The 15,829-nt window shown below is 47.6% G+C and overlaps 1 protein-coding gene and 1 long non-coding RNA gene across 5 annotated transcripts in view; one reads left to right on the top strand and one right to left on the bottom strand.

The window, feature by feature from the left end:
• LOC307208192 (integrator complex subunit 6-like) overlaps nucleotides 1–15,829 on the top strand; it is a 37,926-nt gene that overhangs the window by 13,499 nt on the left and 8,598 nt on the right. For 2 of the 4 annotated variants that reach the window (XR_013835033.1, XM_079962702.1), the window contains exons 6-12: nucleotides 382–510; nucleotides 1,110–1,273; nucleotides 3,048–3,200; nucleotides 7,815–7,947; nucleotides 10,999–11,093; nucleotides 11,890–12,000; nucleotides 14,796–15,011. Coding sequence is in view for 2 of the 4 variants with exons in the window: in XM_079962702.1 (XP_079818828.1) it covers nucleotides 382–510; nucleotides 1,110–1,273; nucleotides 3,048–3,200; nucleotides 7,815–7,947; nucleotides 10,999–11,093; nucleotides 11,890–12,000; nucleotides 14,796–15,011 (1,001 nt within the window). In the remaining 2 variants the exon portion in view is untranslated. Of the gene's footprint in view, nucleotides 1–381; nucleotides 511–1,109; nucleotides 1,274–3,047; nucleotides 3,201–7,814; nucleotides 7,948–8,131; nucleotides 8,212–10,998; nucleotides 11,094–11,889; nucleotides 12,001–14,795; nucleotides 15,012–15,829 lie in introns of those variants that run through there. The other 2 variants (XR_013835032.1, XM_079962703.1) reach the window with 2 other exon arrangements.
• On the bottom strand, nucleotides 12,058–14,797 carry LOC307208308. Its single transcript, XR_013835063.1, has 2 exons — nucleotides 13,278–14,797; nucleotides 12,058–12,860 (listed from the first exon to the last, which is right to left on the bottom strand). It is a non-coding gene; the product is annotated as an uncharacterized lncRNA (long non-coding RNA).

Genomic DNA, 15,829 nt, shown 5'->3' with positions numbered 1-15,829 from the left:
CCATACAACAATACTGATGTCTTCTTTTTTTCCATAAGCTGGCATAATGGAAAGTACTTCATGGGTAGGCAAACTAAGGCCCAACCGCCTTCTAATTCTGGCCCGCGGACAGTCTGGGAATCAGTGTGTTTTGACACTAGTAGAATGTGTCCTTTTATTTAAAATGCATCTCTGAGCTATTTGTGGGGCATAGGAATTCGTTCATTTTTTATTTTATTTTTTAAAATATAGTCCAGCCCCCCACAAGGTCTGAGGGACAGTGGACTGGCCCCATGCTGAAAAAGTTTGCTGACCCCTGGTCTGTTTCAATAGTAGCCTTTTGCCATATTCACAAGTCATTTTGCCTTCAGAATCTCCTTATCTCTTCACTTTTCATTATAGGACGTTCCTATTGTGTTCGGACTCAGAGGATGCTGAACCAGTGTTTAGAATCTCTTGCTCAGAAAGTTCAGAGTGGTGTTGTCATAAACTTTGAGAAATCGGGACCCGATCCACCCTACATTGGGGAAGGTATGGTAAACGCTTTATGACCATTGTAAACTCTTAAGGTCTGCAAATGTGTAAACGTCTTTGGTAAAAAAAAAGGACGATATTGCAAAACCAGAGTAGATTCTGCAAAAAAGGTTCCTGCGTTGCAGGGGGTTGCAGGGAAAGCAAATGATCCTTGCTTTCCCTTCCAGCTCTGATTCTCTGTTTTCAGATCGCATTTGCTTCTGACATTTCTGTTGAACAATTATCTTCAGTTCTTTGAATACTTAAACTGGTTCATTTCTTGCTCCGGAAATGATTCTCCTGCTGCATGTTTTCATTCTTGGATGCAAAACTAATCTTTATCTTAAACACAAAACCACCACGCAAACTTTTTAATCTCCCCTCCCCCAAATTATCTTAGGCACAAAACCAGTCAATAGACCTACTTTTCCCAAAACAGTCTTAGATGTGCAACCACTACACAGACTTCTTTGTTTTTCCAACTCAAAATATCAGTTTTACAGCTAATCTGTTTGCGCGTGGCTTTGAGAAAACACATCTAAGTAGTGATTGGAAAAGTAATGCTCGAGACCTAATGTGCTCTACTAACTTACTATTGTTCTCCTTTCGGATTTTAGATGGACTTGTTGATGTCACCAGACCTATCAATTCTTTTGGTTCTCAGCCATGGCACAGCTGCCATAAGCTCATCTATGTGAGGCCTAATCCTAAAACGGGCGTTCCTGTTGGGCATTGGCCAATTCCAGAATCCTTTTGGCCCGATCAAAATTCACCAACACTGGTATGTCGTAGGGCTTTCAAGCTTCTTTGCAGATACGGTCAACGCAAGTGTCTTTTGGTGACCATTGGTAATGTGGTGGAAAGTAGCTGGACAGCTTAGTCGATAGAGCATGAGACTCATAATCTCAGGATCGTGGATTTGAGCCCCACCTTGGGCAAAAAAGGTTCCTGCGTTGCAGGGGGTTGCAGGGAAAGCAAATGATCCTTGCTTTCCCTTCTAGCTCTGATTCTCTGTTTTCAGATCGCATCCAATCTCAAGTAACACTGGGTAGCCCTAATACATGGGTCAGCAAACTAAGGTCCACGGGTTGGATCAGGCCCAATTGCCCACGGACAGTCCTGGAATCGCCGCTTGGATCGGCGTGATTGTTCGGGTTGCGCCATTTTTTTGCATTTTTTTTAAGGCGCCTTCCCCCACACTGCCTCCTCCCTCCCGGCTTCTCCCCATCCTGCAAAGGAAGGGAGCTGGGCTTTGATTGGTGCCAGCCAATCCGAAGCCTCGTCGCCCACGCGCCAAGGTGTGGCCCAGGCTCACCCTCTGCCCTCTGGCCGCGCTGTGGGCATCGTGACGGCCGCGTCACGGGGCTTTGGCTGGAGCTGGGTGCGTCTGTGGGCCCTGTGCCTGGCACCCTGCAAAGCTGGCCCGGAAAGCAGAGGCGGCGGCGGCTCCCAACCGCAAGCAGAGCGGCGGAGGAGGTAGGAAAGCAGGGGGAGGGGAGGGGCTGGGGGAGAGAGAGAAGCCCCCTTCTGCTGCACGTGCGCAGTCTGGCCCGCCACAAGGTCTGAGGGGCAATGAACCGTTCTCCTAAAAATGTTTGCTGACCCCTACCCTAATATCCCCCCTTGCAACCTCTTAATTCTCCCACTGTGGGGATCATGTAGGCCAGAGGTCAGCAAACTTTTTCAGCAGGGGGCTGGTCCACTGTCCCTCAGACCTTGTGGGGGGGCCAGACTATACTTTGAAAAAAATATATGAACGAATTCCTATGCCCTATAAATAACCCAGAGATGCATTTTAAATAAAAGCACACATTCTACTCATGTAAAAACACACTGATTCCTGGACCATCTGCGGGCCGGATTTAGAAGGCGATTGGGCCGGATCCGGCCCAATCACATTCTTAATCCGGCCCCTGGGTGGTCTGGGAATCAGTGTGTTTTGATACAAGTAGAATGTGCCCTTTTATTTAAAATGCGTCTCTGGGTTATTTGTGGGGCATAGGAATTCGTTCATCCCCCCCTCCCCCAAAAAATCTAGTCCGACCCCCCACAAGGTCTGAGGGACAGTGGACCGACCCCCTGCTGAAAAAGTTCGCCGACCCCTGTTACAGACCAACCTTCTGGAACATTGTGACTAATGTATTCTACATTTTGAACACTATTGAGCTAGCCATTCTTTGCGATGTTTTGTGGAGGATTATGAAAAAAGGAATAAATTAATGTTCTTGCCTAGCTGGCCAATTGGCTCTTGGGATGACGCCCTGTAAGCTCGGTAGTGGCGCCCTCCCTGTGGAACGCCCTCCCACCAGATGTCAAAGAGAAAAACAACTACCAGACTTTTAGAAGACATCTGAAGGAAGCCCTATTTAGGGAAGCTTTTAATGTTTGACGGACTATTGTATTTTAATGTTCTGTTGGAGACCGCCCAGAGTGGCTGGGGAAACATAGCCAGATGGGTAGGGTATAAATAATGAATTATTATTGTTGTTGTTATTTCCCTTTTCCTCCAAATGATTCTTATTCCCTTTCTTCCTCCCCCCCCCCCCACTTCCTAGCCTCCCCGCACAGCCCACCCAGTGGTGAGGTTCTCCTGCATGGATTGCGAGCCCATGGTGATCGACAAGCTTCCCTTTGACAAGTACGAGCTCGAACCATCACCTCTAACTCAGTACATCTTGGAGCGGAAGTCGCCTATAGTGTGCTGGCAGGTATTTGCGATATACCCATTGCAGGGTTCCCAAGCTAGTCCAGGATAAACTTTGCAGGTGAAAGTAGAGAGAATGCCCTATATTAGTCTCTCTCTCTTCCCCGGCCCCCCCATTAGTAGCCAGGTCGTCGCATGTTGAAGACCCTAGCTTGGGACCTCAGCATTTGCAATCCATCTTAGCAGAGCTGGAGAAGAACTTTCTCTTCCTGAGGACTGTTCCCAGTTGAAACATTGGTTTTCGACATCTGCCCATGCGCCATCACAGAATTTGCAGAATTGCTAATCCCTTACAGCCCTTTAGTGCTGCTACATGCCACGCTTTTTAGATAAAAGTTCAGAGAAGTTGCAACTTTTTTTAAAAAAAAAGAAAGGTAAAGGGACCCGGGACCGTTAAGTCCAGTCGTGGACGACGGGTTGCGGCTCTCATCTCACTTTACTGGCCAAGGGAGCCAGTGTTGTCCGCAGACAGTTTTTCCAGGTCATGTGGCCAGCATGACTAAGCCGCTTCTGGCGAAACCAGAGCAACACACGGTAACGCCGTTTACCTTCCTGCCGGAGCGGTACCTATTTATCTGCTTGCACTTTGACGTGCTTTTGAACTGCTAGGTTGGCAGGAGCAGGGACCGAGCAAAGGGAGCTCACCCCATCGCGGGGATTCGAAGCGCCGACCTTCCAATCGGAAAGGCCTAGGCTCAGTTGTTTAGACCACAGCGCCACCTGTGTCCCTTTCTGCAACGTTTTGAGAAGCTCATATTTATAATAACAATACAAGAATTATCAAAATGGATCACATTTTATTCAAGCCTAGCCTTATTTTCATTTAAGGAGCCCAACCAAAAGCATTCTTTTTCTCCCAGGCCATTGGCTAACAAAACCATCTCCCGTGCCGTGTACCTGTGCAGAACAGGCACCTCCGGTTGCGGAAACCTTGGGATCTGATCGGAGTCGATCCCATTGGCAACCCGGAGGTACAGTGGCACCTCGGGTTAAGTACTTAATTCGTTGCGGAGGTCCGTTCTTAACCTGAAACTGTTCTTAACCTGAAGCACCACTTTAGCTAATGGGGCCTCTTTAGCTAATGGGGCAAAGTTCTTAACCTGAAGCACTATTTCTGGGTTAGCAGGGTCTGTAACCTGAAGCATATGTAACCCGAGGTACCACTGTACCACTATATCTTGGTTTGATAAGGGGGAGGGGGAGAAGGAATCTTTGCTTTGCAGAAGCAATGCCTCCCCTTAAACCAGGTATGTCCAAAGTGCGTTCCAGGGGCCTCATCTGGAAGTCAGGGAGGGGGACGGGAGGAAGTCAAAGCTCAATTTGCGCCAAGATCTATGTGATGAAGAAATTTCATTTGGTTGTTCTAAAGCAGGCATGTCCAAGGTCCGTTTCGGGGGCCCAATCTGGCACGCTGGTCGGTTTAATCCGGTTTATTTCCTGGGGTAAAGTCCAAAAAAAACCCCTCAACAACTTCAATCCTAAAAGAAAGCTCAACTTTGGGGTAAAATCCTAAAAGAAGCTCAACAGCTTCAACCCCCCCCCCAAGTTCAAAAACTTCAGTTCTAAAGAAAGCTCAATTTTGGGGTAAATCCTAAAAAAAGCTCAAAAGCTTCAATCCCAAAAGAATCTCAACAACTTTGGTCGGCCCTCACGCATTTTCTCACCCCCAATACTCCCAATATATAACTTTTTTCTAGTTTCACTTTGCAAACTTAATCTATACATATCAACATATTACCCTTAGAGTTTTTTCATGTAAATTCAAAACTTTGCCATTCTGTCCTTAATTTCTGGCATGTCTGATACCTTATGGCTGCTGTTAAATTTACTAATTTTATAAATTCATTTAATTTACATCTCCAATCTTCCATTGTGGGGATATTTCCGTTCCAATTCTTTGCAAGTAATAATCTCGCTGTGGTTGGGCTTCAAACCCACAATGGCCTTCCTAGAAGTGTAGCTCTGCAGAGCTGGTTCTAGCCATGTATGTTTCTTCGGTCTATGAATTGGTGGTGCTGTTTTATTTCACCCCACATTTGAACCTGGAAAGATCTCCGGAGCCCCATAAGATCTAAAAAAAAAAATCCAAATGCAATGAAATTGTGGCTGCTTCTACAGCCTCCAACACCTGGGGTTGTTCTCGAATATAGTGTGTCTTCTCCTCTTCCTCCCAAACCCACCAGTTCTTAGCAAGAACCTGTGGCTGTTTGGTTTGACCTCCCAAGGGCTGGCAGTGGAGTGGTCTGTTATTATTAATAATTATTAATTTATTATTTATTCCCCAGCCACTCTGGGTGGCTTCCAACAGAACACTAAAAACAGAATAAAACTTCAAACATTCAAAACTTCTCTAAACAGGGCTGCCTTCAGATGTCTTCTAAAAGTCCGATAGTTGTTTATTCCTTTGACATCTGAGGGGAGGATGTTCCACAGGGTGGCCGCCACCACCAAGAAGGCCCTTGGCCTGGATCCCTGTAACCTTGCTTCTCGCAGGGAGGGAACTGCCAGAAGGCCCTTGGGAAAGGAACCCCGGCATCTGGGATGGAAACGCTTCTTCAGGTCTACTGGGCCAAGTCTGTTTAGGGCCTTTGAATTGTGATTGGAAACGTCCCGGGAGCCAGTGCAGGTCTTTCAAGACTGGTGTTATGTGGTCTCGGCGGTTGCTCCCAGTCCCCAGTCTGGCTCCCGCATTCAATTGCAGTTTCTGAGTCACCTTCAATGGGAGCCCCACGTAGAGCCCATTGCAGTAGTCCAAGCGGGAGATAACTAGAGCAAGCACCACTCTGGTGAGACAGTCTGCAGGCAGGTAGGGTCTCATCCTGCATACCAGATGGAGCTGGTAGACAGCTGTCCTGGACACAGAATTGACCTGCACCTCCATGGACAGAGGTGAGCCCAAAATGACCCCCAGGCTGCGCAGCTGGTCCTTCAGGGACACAGTTGCCCCATTCAGGACCAGGGAGTCCCCCCCCACAGCTGCTCACACACAACAGTACTTCTGTCTTGTCAGGATTCAACCTCAATCTGTTAGCCGCCATCCATCCTCCAACCGCCTCCAGACACTCACACAGGACCTTCACTGCCCTCACTGGTTCTGATTTAAAAGAGAGGTAGAGCTGGGTGTCATCCACATATGGATGAACCCCTAGCCCAAACCCCATGATGATCTCTCCCAGCGGCTTCATGTCAACGTTAAAAAGCCGGGGGGGTGGAGCCCTGAGGCACCCTGTTGTCTCCCACCCAGAACAACGCACCCTTTCACTCTCCGAGGGCCGAGAGAGGAGAGGCAGGGGCCGCAGTTGTGCTTCAGGCAGTGAAGATCTGATTTTAATAATAGCCCACCATCTGGACAAGTGGGGCCAATACCACTGAAAAGTGCAGTAGTTCCTTAATAGCTGTACCCCAACATCAAGGAATAATACAGTGGACCCCGAAGGTAACGCAACTTTCCTGTTGCGAATGCAGCAAACCCGGAAGTGTAGAAGCGCCCTATCTGGAGGACCCACTGTAAAAGGACCTATCTAAGCACTTTAAATTTTAGGTGATTAGAAGCTTTGATGCACTCTCTAGTCCAGGGGTGGTGAACCTTCAGCCTTCCAGACGTTCAGCAACATCCGAAGGGTTCCCCTACATATTGTTCTGTGGACTGGAATTGGGTTTGTAGTGAGACTGATGTCAATTAATGTGGAGCTGCCTCAGAGCCATCATAGGCTCGCCTGCTGATTCATAAATGTGTTACAACAACAATAGGAATATTACTGCTTGAGTATATTCAGCAATTCATTTATAACAGGCATGTCCAACTGGTAGATCGTGATCTACCGGTAGATCACTGGATGTCTGTGGTAGATCACTGGCTCCCTCCAAAGAAGCTCAACAACTGGTTCCCCTATAAAAGCTCAACATTTTTGCCCTTCAACCCCGAAAAACGGGGCTTTCCTCCTCCCTAAAAGAAGTTCAACAGCTTTGACCTGAACCCCAAAATAGGGGGTAGATCACCATTACTGCCAGTTTTTAACTCTATGAGTAGATTGCAGTCTCTCAGGAGTTGGCCACATAACATTCATAACATTTTCTTTCTTCCAATCATAATTACAGGGCAGATCACAGCATAGTATAGCAAATACATAAAACCCACCGATCAAACAAAGTGAATTTACAAGAAGTTCAGTCAGCTTTTGTGGGTTTTCCCCCGTCAGCTTGAATCAGAATGTCATGCAGACCAGCTGCTTTTCTCATGATCATATTAACTGGTGGTACTGTCCTGAGGTAACAGCTGTCCATAAAGGAATAAGAGTGATTTTATTATAGATAGTGTAATTATTGGACGCTTGGTTTGACTCTTGGTAGAAAGCTTTGTGCGTTGGTAGCTCTGTTCAGCCAGGAAACTTCCTTTTCTGTGTCTTGCAGGACCGTAAATGGGCAAAAAACAAGTAAACTGCCCAGGATTCCTCCCCTGAGCCTCTGAGAGAAGGGGGAAAACAATTGCGCTGTGACTATTGCAAAAAACACATGCCACGGCACGTCTGTGAAAACGCCAGGATGTTTTGAATTCCTCCGAAGGCCAGCAGTCCCTTGCATGTGCTAAACTTTTGCCTCTTCCTTTGTCGTTCTCCAGGTGTTTGTGAGCACCAGTGGCAAGTACAGTGAACTGGGCCACCCCTTTGGATACCTGAAAGCCAGCACCACTCTGACGTGCGTCAATCTCTTTGTCATGCCGTACAACTACCCTGTCCTTCTCCCTCTGCTAGGTGAGTGTGGTGCAGAGTGTCTTGGTGCAGCCGAGCAGGAAAGGGAGCCTGTCCGCCCGCGGTGTTTACTTGCCAGCCGTTTTCTTAGGTGGGACGGGAGGCCGGAGCTCCTCGAGGGTTGCAGGCGGCTCCATTGGAAGGAGAGGGATTTTTATACCCGCCCTCTCCCTTTTTCTCTCTGCAGCAGAGGAGGAGAGCCGCCTGCTTCGTGGGCATGTTTGACGCTGCTCACCTCCTCGACTCGTAGCTCCTTCCTTAATTGGAGTAAGGTTCAACCTCCATTCTTTTCCCTTCTTTCAGGACGTTGGTGCCTGCATAGTCTTTTGCAGCAGCGTTGTGTCGCCCGTTTTTCATTGGGCTTTGTGAGCTGGGGGCGCACATTTCCAAAGGGGGCACACGGGGAAGAAGGCATCCCAGAGAGGACTAGAATATGGTTACCAGATGTTCCTGGGACCACAAATATATGCCTCCAAGAAGCAAATGGGATTAGAACCTTTCAAGAAGTAGTCCAGGAAACAAGAACAACTCCGTATGGGGCTGTGTGTTCTTCCAGAGAGGCAAGAAATATGGTTACCAGGCGGCCCGGTTTCCCAGGGAAAGTCGCCGGATTTACAAACCTGTCCCTTGACAACATCCATCCCTGGATTTCATTTCATGTCCCCGGATTTATATTTTAAGCGTTGTAGATTTATTAGTAGGAAATGAACATTGCGTGATTGGTTCAATGGCAGAAGACACATCACACAGGGACTTAAGGTGAGGCAAAATGGCAGGTGCCACAGCAGTGAGCAGCTCCAGAAGCCACTGGAGCCAATTGCACTACCAGGCTACTGAGGCTGCCGCCGCCACTGCCAAGGAGCAAATGACACCCGGCGCATCAACTGGGGGAACCACTGACCTGCCCCCTGCGACCCAAATCAAGCCGGGGGTGAGAGCATCCAGCTGGCTGCCCAGTGGCGCTCCAGGGCCAGGAAAACCCCAGAGCCAACGCAGGGAGAAGGAGGAGAGGAGGAGGGAGAAAAAAGAGGCAAGCCCCGACCTTGACGCGCCACTGCCGGATATCGTCTGGGGACAGATTTGTAAATCCAGGGACTGTCCCCGGGAAACGGGATCATCTGGTAACCATAATATAGAAGTGCATGCGCCTTGAGCTATTTCTCGCCTCTCTGGAAGAACACACTCGCACACCCATACAGAGTTGTTCTTGTTTCCCGAACCATTTCTTGAAAGGTTCTAATCCCATTTGCTTCTTGGAGGCATATATTTATGGTGGCTGCATTTTAAAAACACAAGCTCTGCTGAACCTGCTCTTCCGTGCCCCCTTCCCCACAACTCTTTAATAGAAGGTTTTGGGGAAATGCTCAGGCAGGCTTCATGAATCGCCTGGGGCTTTCCAGAGGCTTTGAATTGCTTTGGTGCAGCTCATTGTGTCCTGAAGCGATCTCCTCTTGTTTCTCTGCCCCCAAAAAAGCACAACTGTGAGGTTCCTCCTGACTCCAATCCGTTAAAAAATTCTTTCCCCAACATTCATGTAGAAAGAATCGTACATCAGAGGACTCTATTTTTGTCTGCATCAGCCTTCCTTGTTCAATAGGTGCTATTTGTTGGATGTGTGGCCACTCTTCTGAGTGGTACCCCTTCTGTCAAATAACCCTTGGATTCTTCCAGGAATTAAGCTACAGTGGTGCCTTGCAAGACAAAAAGAATCCGTTCCGCGATTCTCTTCGTCTAGCGGTTTTTTTGTCTTGCGAAGCAAGCCCATTGACGGATTAGCGCTATTAGCGGTTTAGCGGCTTTTAGCAATCAGCTGTTAAGTGGCTTATCAGCGGATCAGCTGATAAGCGGCTTAGCGGCTTAGGAAAAGGGGGGGGAAACCCGCAGGAACTCGCAAGACATTTTCGTCTTGCGAAGCAAGCCCATGGGGAAATTCATTTTGCGAAGCGCCTCCAAAACGGAAAACCCTTTCGTCTAGTGGGTTTTCCGTCTTGCGAGGCGTTTGTCTTGTGGGGCACCACTGTACAAGGAATTTTGCCAGTCTCAATAATGGCACATGTAGGGTACCTTGTTTTGGGTCAAGCTTCTGCTGGGAATAGTTTCTCAGATACTTAGTATCATAACTTACCATACTTTTTTTTGTGGAAAATACTAGGTTATTTTTTACTCTAAAACAGGCTTCTCCAAAAATCCGTTCCGGGGGCCTAATCTGGCCCCTGTGGCAGTTTATTTCCTGGGGTAAAATACTAAAGAAACCTTAACTTCAATCCTAAAAGAAGCTCAACAACTTTGGTTGGCCCTCATGCATGTTCACATCATCAAATCTGGCCCTCTTTGAAAAAAGTTTGGGCACCCCAATCTAAGGCCTTTAAATTGTGAGTGTGGGGAGGGGGGTTATTGATTTTGGGGTAAAACCCTAAAGAAAGCTCAACAACTTCAAAAGGTCAACAACTTTGGTCGGCCTCCACAGCCCTTCACTTCATAAAATCTGGCCCTCTTTGAAAAAAGTTTGGAAACCACTGCCTAAAAGAATGTTAAAAAACTGGGGGTCATCATCTCCCCCCATTTCCATAAATTTGTGCCCCCCAAATAGGGGTCATATGATACATGGAAAAATATGGTAAATACACACTTAAAACATTTCACTTTCAACAGTACCACAGAATTAATAGTTCAAAGTGTGGGCTCTCCCCTTTGCATGGGATTGTAAGGGGAATATACGGAATGTGTTGGCATCTAAAACGAGGAGAATCTTAAGTTGTTTAGGACTTCAGAGGTCTTCAGACTGAGCACTGCTGGTTCCCTTCATTCAAAGCTGTGATTGTTACTCTGCTAAGATACAGCTTAATTTTTGGCTCTGTGGATCCCTTCCACTGCCTGTATCAAAACTGGATATATAAGGAGGAGAGAGGCTAGAGAGAGAAAAGCCCATGGAAGCATAAAAACTCTCCAGATTGTTGTTCTCAAGGGACGTTCCTGCGGAGCATGACTCTGCTCGGATACTATGACTGGAACATGGGGCATGCAGGTGACTGGTCTTCTTTCTCCTCCGTGCAGATGACTTTTTTAAGGTTCACAAGCTGAAGCCCAATCCAAAGTGGCGGCAATCTTTGGACAACTACTTAAAAACCATGCCTCCCTACTACTTGCTGGTACGTACCTCTTCCAAACTCAGTGGCCCTAAATAAATGAATTGGTGGCTGGCTGTCCTTGGCAGAGCGGTTTTTACGTGTCTTCTGCTGGAAACCAAACAGCCCACAGGCCAGGGTTCAAAAACCAAAAATACTTTGCAGCTTAGCACGACTTACTGGCCCCTCGTCCTTGGATGGCTATCCAGCGCAAGTCCAGCATTTATTCTTTCGGCTCTCCCTCCTCCCCTTGGGAATACTTCTTTGCTGCGACTGGCAGTGTGGAAAAGCTCCTAGTGAAGCCCTCCTCTGCCCCCGGATAAATCTCATTTAACAAAGGGCTGAGCTGGGGGGCGCGGTGGAAGCGGCAGAAACCTCCCTCATCGCTTGGGCAAGACGCCGCTGTGTGGACTTGCCATATCCCAGCAATCAGGGACTCTCGCCTCTGTATGGAATCAGCTGGTGGCGCTGTACTGCAAAGCACCACGCTCGCAGTGTAGCCCGATGCCCGCTGGCGAACCAGCTGAAACCCACCTCACTTCCCAAAGCGTCAATGCCAAGCTTCCTCAACCTTGGCCCTCCAGATGTTTTTTGTCCTACAACTCCCCTGATCCCTAGCTAGCAGGACCAGTGGTCAGGGATGATGGGAATTGTAGTCTCAAAGCATCTGGAGGGCCGAGGTCGCCTATGCCTGCCTTAGCTTGACGTAACACTGATCTGCGAGGAACTTTAAAAAAACAACGGAAAAACTTTTTTTAAAAAAGAAAAAAGAATATTTTTGACCCTCTTCTTACTCTTTTTTGTTTTGTTTTCCTTATAGCCGTTAAAGAAAGCCCTAAGGATGATGGGAGCTCCAAATCTGATATCAGATAATTTAGATTGTGGACTTAGTTACAGTGTTATCTCTTACCTTAAAAAACTCAGCCAACAGGTAGTATCGACAAAACCTTTGCAATCAGAAGTACATTGATGGTGATGACTATGATGATGATTTGTTTTATTTTTAGTGTGTTTTGCTCTGGTTGTATAAATGCATTGCTTAAGGAATGTCCCCCCCCCCCCCCCCGTTTTTTGAGATGGGTAAAGACTGGCCTGCGTTTCCGTTTTCATGTAAGTCAGGCTTCCTCAACCTTGGCCCTCCAGATGTTTTTGACCTCCCAACTCCCACGATCCTGAGCTAGCAGGACCAGTGATCAGGGATAATGGGAATTGTAGTCTTAAAACAGCAGGGGGGCCGAGGTTGAGGAAGGCTGATGTAAGTGGTGGTGGGGGGCTGCTGGAAGAAGTTACTGAAGAAGAGGAAGACAACAATTCAGCTTACTTGTTGTGTGTTCTTAGTTGTTTGCTGCTAATGAGCATTGCAGTCAACATTGCGGATGATTTGAAAGAGTGGCAGCTGTCCAGTCTTATGTGGCTGGTGGCCAAAGGCCTGTCTTCCTGAACCCAGTTTTCATAAGGGCTACCTAAATCTGTAACATCAAAGAAGTGCTATTCCAGGTGTCAGCAAACTTTTTCAACAGGGGGCCGGTTCCCTGTCCCCCAGAACTTGTGGGGGCCTGGACTAGATTTTTTTTGGGGGGGATGAATGAATTCCTATGCCCCACAAATAACCCAGAGGTGGATTTAAAACAAAAGGGCACGTTCTACTCATGTCAAAACACACTGATTCCTGGACTGTCCGCGGGCCGGATTGAGAAGGCGATTGGGCTGGATCCAGCCCCCGGGCCTTAGTTTGCCTACCCATAGGCTATTCCAGGCTTCCTCAACCTCAGTCCTCCAGCTGTTTGGGGCCTACAATGTCAGGCCTGGTCGTTGTCCTCTTCAGATCACCACACAAACGCTTCTTGTTCTTTTATTGCGTATTAACAAAACAATCTTATAAACGGTTCTTAAATATTATTCCTCAGAGTCACTTCTTTCAGATCCCTTCTGAGCTCTGCTTCTCCATGACCAGCCACTCTCAAAATAGCGAAGGCGCCCTTCCCTTTGTTTTCCCGCTCTTTTTTCTAACCTCCTGGCTAGAGCTGGCCTGTATCTCCCCTCCTCCGAATCTGAGCTAGAACTGAACCCTGGCCTTTCCTGGGAACAGCCGGTCCCTCCCTATTCTTCCTCTTGCTCCCTTCTATTAGATTCACTGCTCTCCTCCCCCCCCCCTTGGGGAATGCTTTCTCCCTCTGAGAAACTGAAAACTTCTAACTCTTCCCTGACATACAACTCCCATGATCCCTAGCTAGCAGGACCAGTGGTCAGGTGCGATGGGAATTGTAGTCTCAAAACATCTGGAGGGCTGAGGTTGAAGAAACCTGTGCTATTCTTTCCCTTGCTCAAATTCGCCCTTTCCCTGTGGTATTTAAGAAACGCGACCAGTGCTTCTTCCTGTTCTGGTTTTGCCTAACATTAAATAGAGTAACCAGTTGTTACCGATTTTTTCCATGTATAAGATGAGGTTTTTTTGACACAAAAATGGGGTTCAAAATTCAGGGTCGTCTTATACACGAGTAGTGCTAAGCAGGCGAATGGTTTTTTGGCGCGAGCTTGTAAGCGGCGATTGGCTGCTTGGTCATTTGTGGGGGGCAGATACTGAAAATGGCTCACCCGCCAGAACGCAGCGCACAACCACATGCGTCGCTCGCGATTTTCGGCATCCACTCCCCCCCCCCCCCCAAAACAATGAAGAAGCAAATCACCGCTGAAAATCTCAGGCTTCTGCTTTGTTCCGGTGGGTGGGCAATTTTGGCATTTGCTGCTTGATTGTTGGGGGAGGGGATGCCAGAAACTGCTCACCTGCTGGAATGTGGCACACAGCCACTTGCGTCGCAGCTGCCCGGTTGCTACTGTTAGCCCTCCCAATCCTGTTGCTGTAGCCAATAGACAGCTGCCCTTGCCGCCGCAAGCAGGAGCATGATTGGCAGCAAGCCGGATAGCTCATAGGTGGTTTCTGTGACGTGAGCGGTTGTGCACTGCCTTCTGGTAGGTGAGTGATTTTCGGCATTCCCCCCACATAGTCCTCGCCCCAAAGCTCAATCCCCCCTATTTTCTAAATTTTGAGGCCCCCAAAAGTCTTATACATGGGGGCGTCCTATAGATGGAAAAGTGTGGTAAATGCCGGCTAAAGCTTTCTCCTTCCTACAGACAAGGAGGATGGAAGGATTCAGCTCACACACAACAAGGGTGGATTTTGCTGATTTTGGAGAGCTTGGAAACATCATTTGAGTATCATGCCTGCAGTTCTAGAAAATCGGCCTTCCCCTCCAGGCGAAGCATCTTGAAATACTCACGCAAGGGCCTTATTGTCCAGTGAAAATCAAGTCCACTGGTGGCCTATTTGGCCCTCCAGCTGTTTGGGGACTACAATTCCCATCACCCCTGGCTTGTTTTGACATGAGTAGTATGTGTCCTTTTATTTAAAATGCACCTCTGGGTGATTTGTGCAGCCTGCCTGGTGTTTTGACATGAGTAGAATGTGTGCTTTTATTGAAAATAATCTCTGGGTTATTTGTGGGGCATAGGAATCCGTTCATCCCCCCCTCCAAAATCTAGTCTGCCCCCCCACAAGGTCCGAGGGACAGTGGACCGGCCCCCTGCTGAAAAAGCTTGCTGACCTCTGCAACTCTTTCAGCATGTAGACAGCAGGCTTGGGTTGCCTTTTGAGGCGGCCAGAATTTGCTTTACGCTAGAGTCGTCTGCACTGCTGTTTGCTTAACGTGCTGTGTGCTTTTGTCATAGACGAAAATCGAGTCAGAGCGGATCATAGGGTCGGTGGGCAAGAAAGCCCCGCAGGAGACTGGCATTAAAGTGAAGAACCACTCCAGCGGCCTCTCCCCGATCCAGAACCGGGATTTCAAACAGCTTCTTCGAGGGATCTCGGGGGAATCTCCGCTCAGGCTGTCCGAAACAAGCGCAAAGGAATTTGCCGGCTTCCACATAGGGCTCTTCAACAAGGTGGGTGTGCAGCGACATTCGCTCAAGCATATGAAACGGAGTCATCGTCAGGATTGGAAAGAAAAGAAAAAAAGGGGGGAATGGAGGGGAAGAAAAAATGGAAAGGATGGTGATTTTAACCAGTTGTGTCCAAGCTTTTTCCAAAGAGGGCCAGATTGGATGGAGTGAAGGGCCGTGGGGGCCGACCAAAGTTCTTGAGCATTGTTTAGGATTGAAGTAGTTTAGGTTTTTTTAAGATTGAAGTTGTTGAGCTTCTTGTAGGATTGAAGTTGTTGAGCTTTTTGAAGGGCTGGAGTTGTTGAGCTTCTTTGATGATTCAAGCTGTTGAGCTGCTTTTAGGATTTTACCCCAAAGTTGAGCTTTTTTTAGGATTCAAGTTCTTGAGGGGTTTTTTAGGGTTGGAGTTGTTGCGCTGCTTTTAGGATTGAAGTTGAGCTTTTTTTTTTGGATTTTATCTCAGGAAATAAACTGCCACAGGGGCCAGGTTAAACCAGCCAGCGGGCTGGATTGCCCCGCAATGGACTTTGGACATGCCTGTTTTTAACTTTATGTAGTGGGTCTGTAAGGAGGCGAAGGCTTTATGGGAAATGATTTATTATAAACTTTTTAAAATGTTGAAAATAAACATTTGTTGAAAAAACACACCAGAAGCCTTCTTATTAAGCATTGTAGGTAATGAAATTCATAAGCAAGATAAAAGCCTTTTTATCTGCAAGAACTGCAGCAAGGATATTATTAGCCCAGTGGTGGTAGGGTTGCAAGAAGTTTTGTAAGGTGGACTATCAATTACAGTGGTACCTTGGTTTACAACCACAATC

This window comes from Podarcis cretensis (assembly GCF_951804945.1).
Source record: "Podarcis cretensis genome assembly, chromosome: Z".
Lineage (NCBI taxonomy): Eukaryota > Metazoa > Chordata > Lepidosauria > Squamata > Lacertidae > Podarcis > Podarcis cretensis.
Note: the sequence above shows the minus strand (reverse complement) of the source record. Positions and strands in the feature narration are given on the sequence as shown.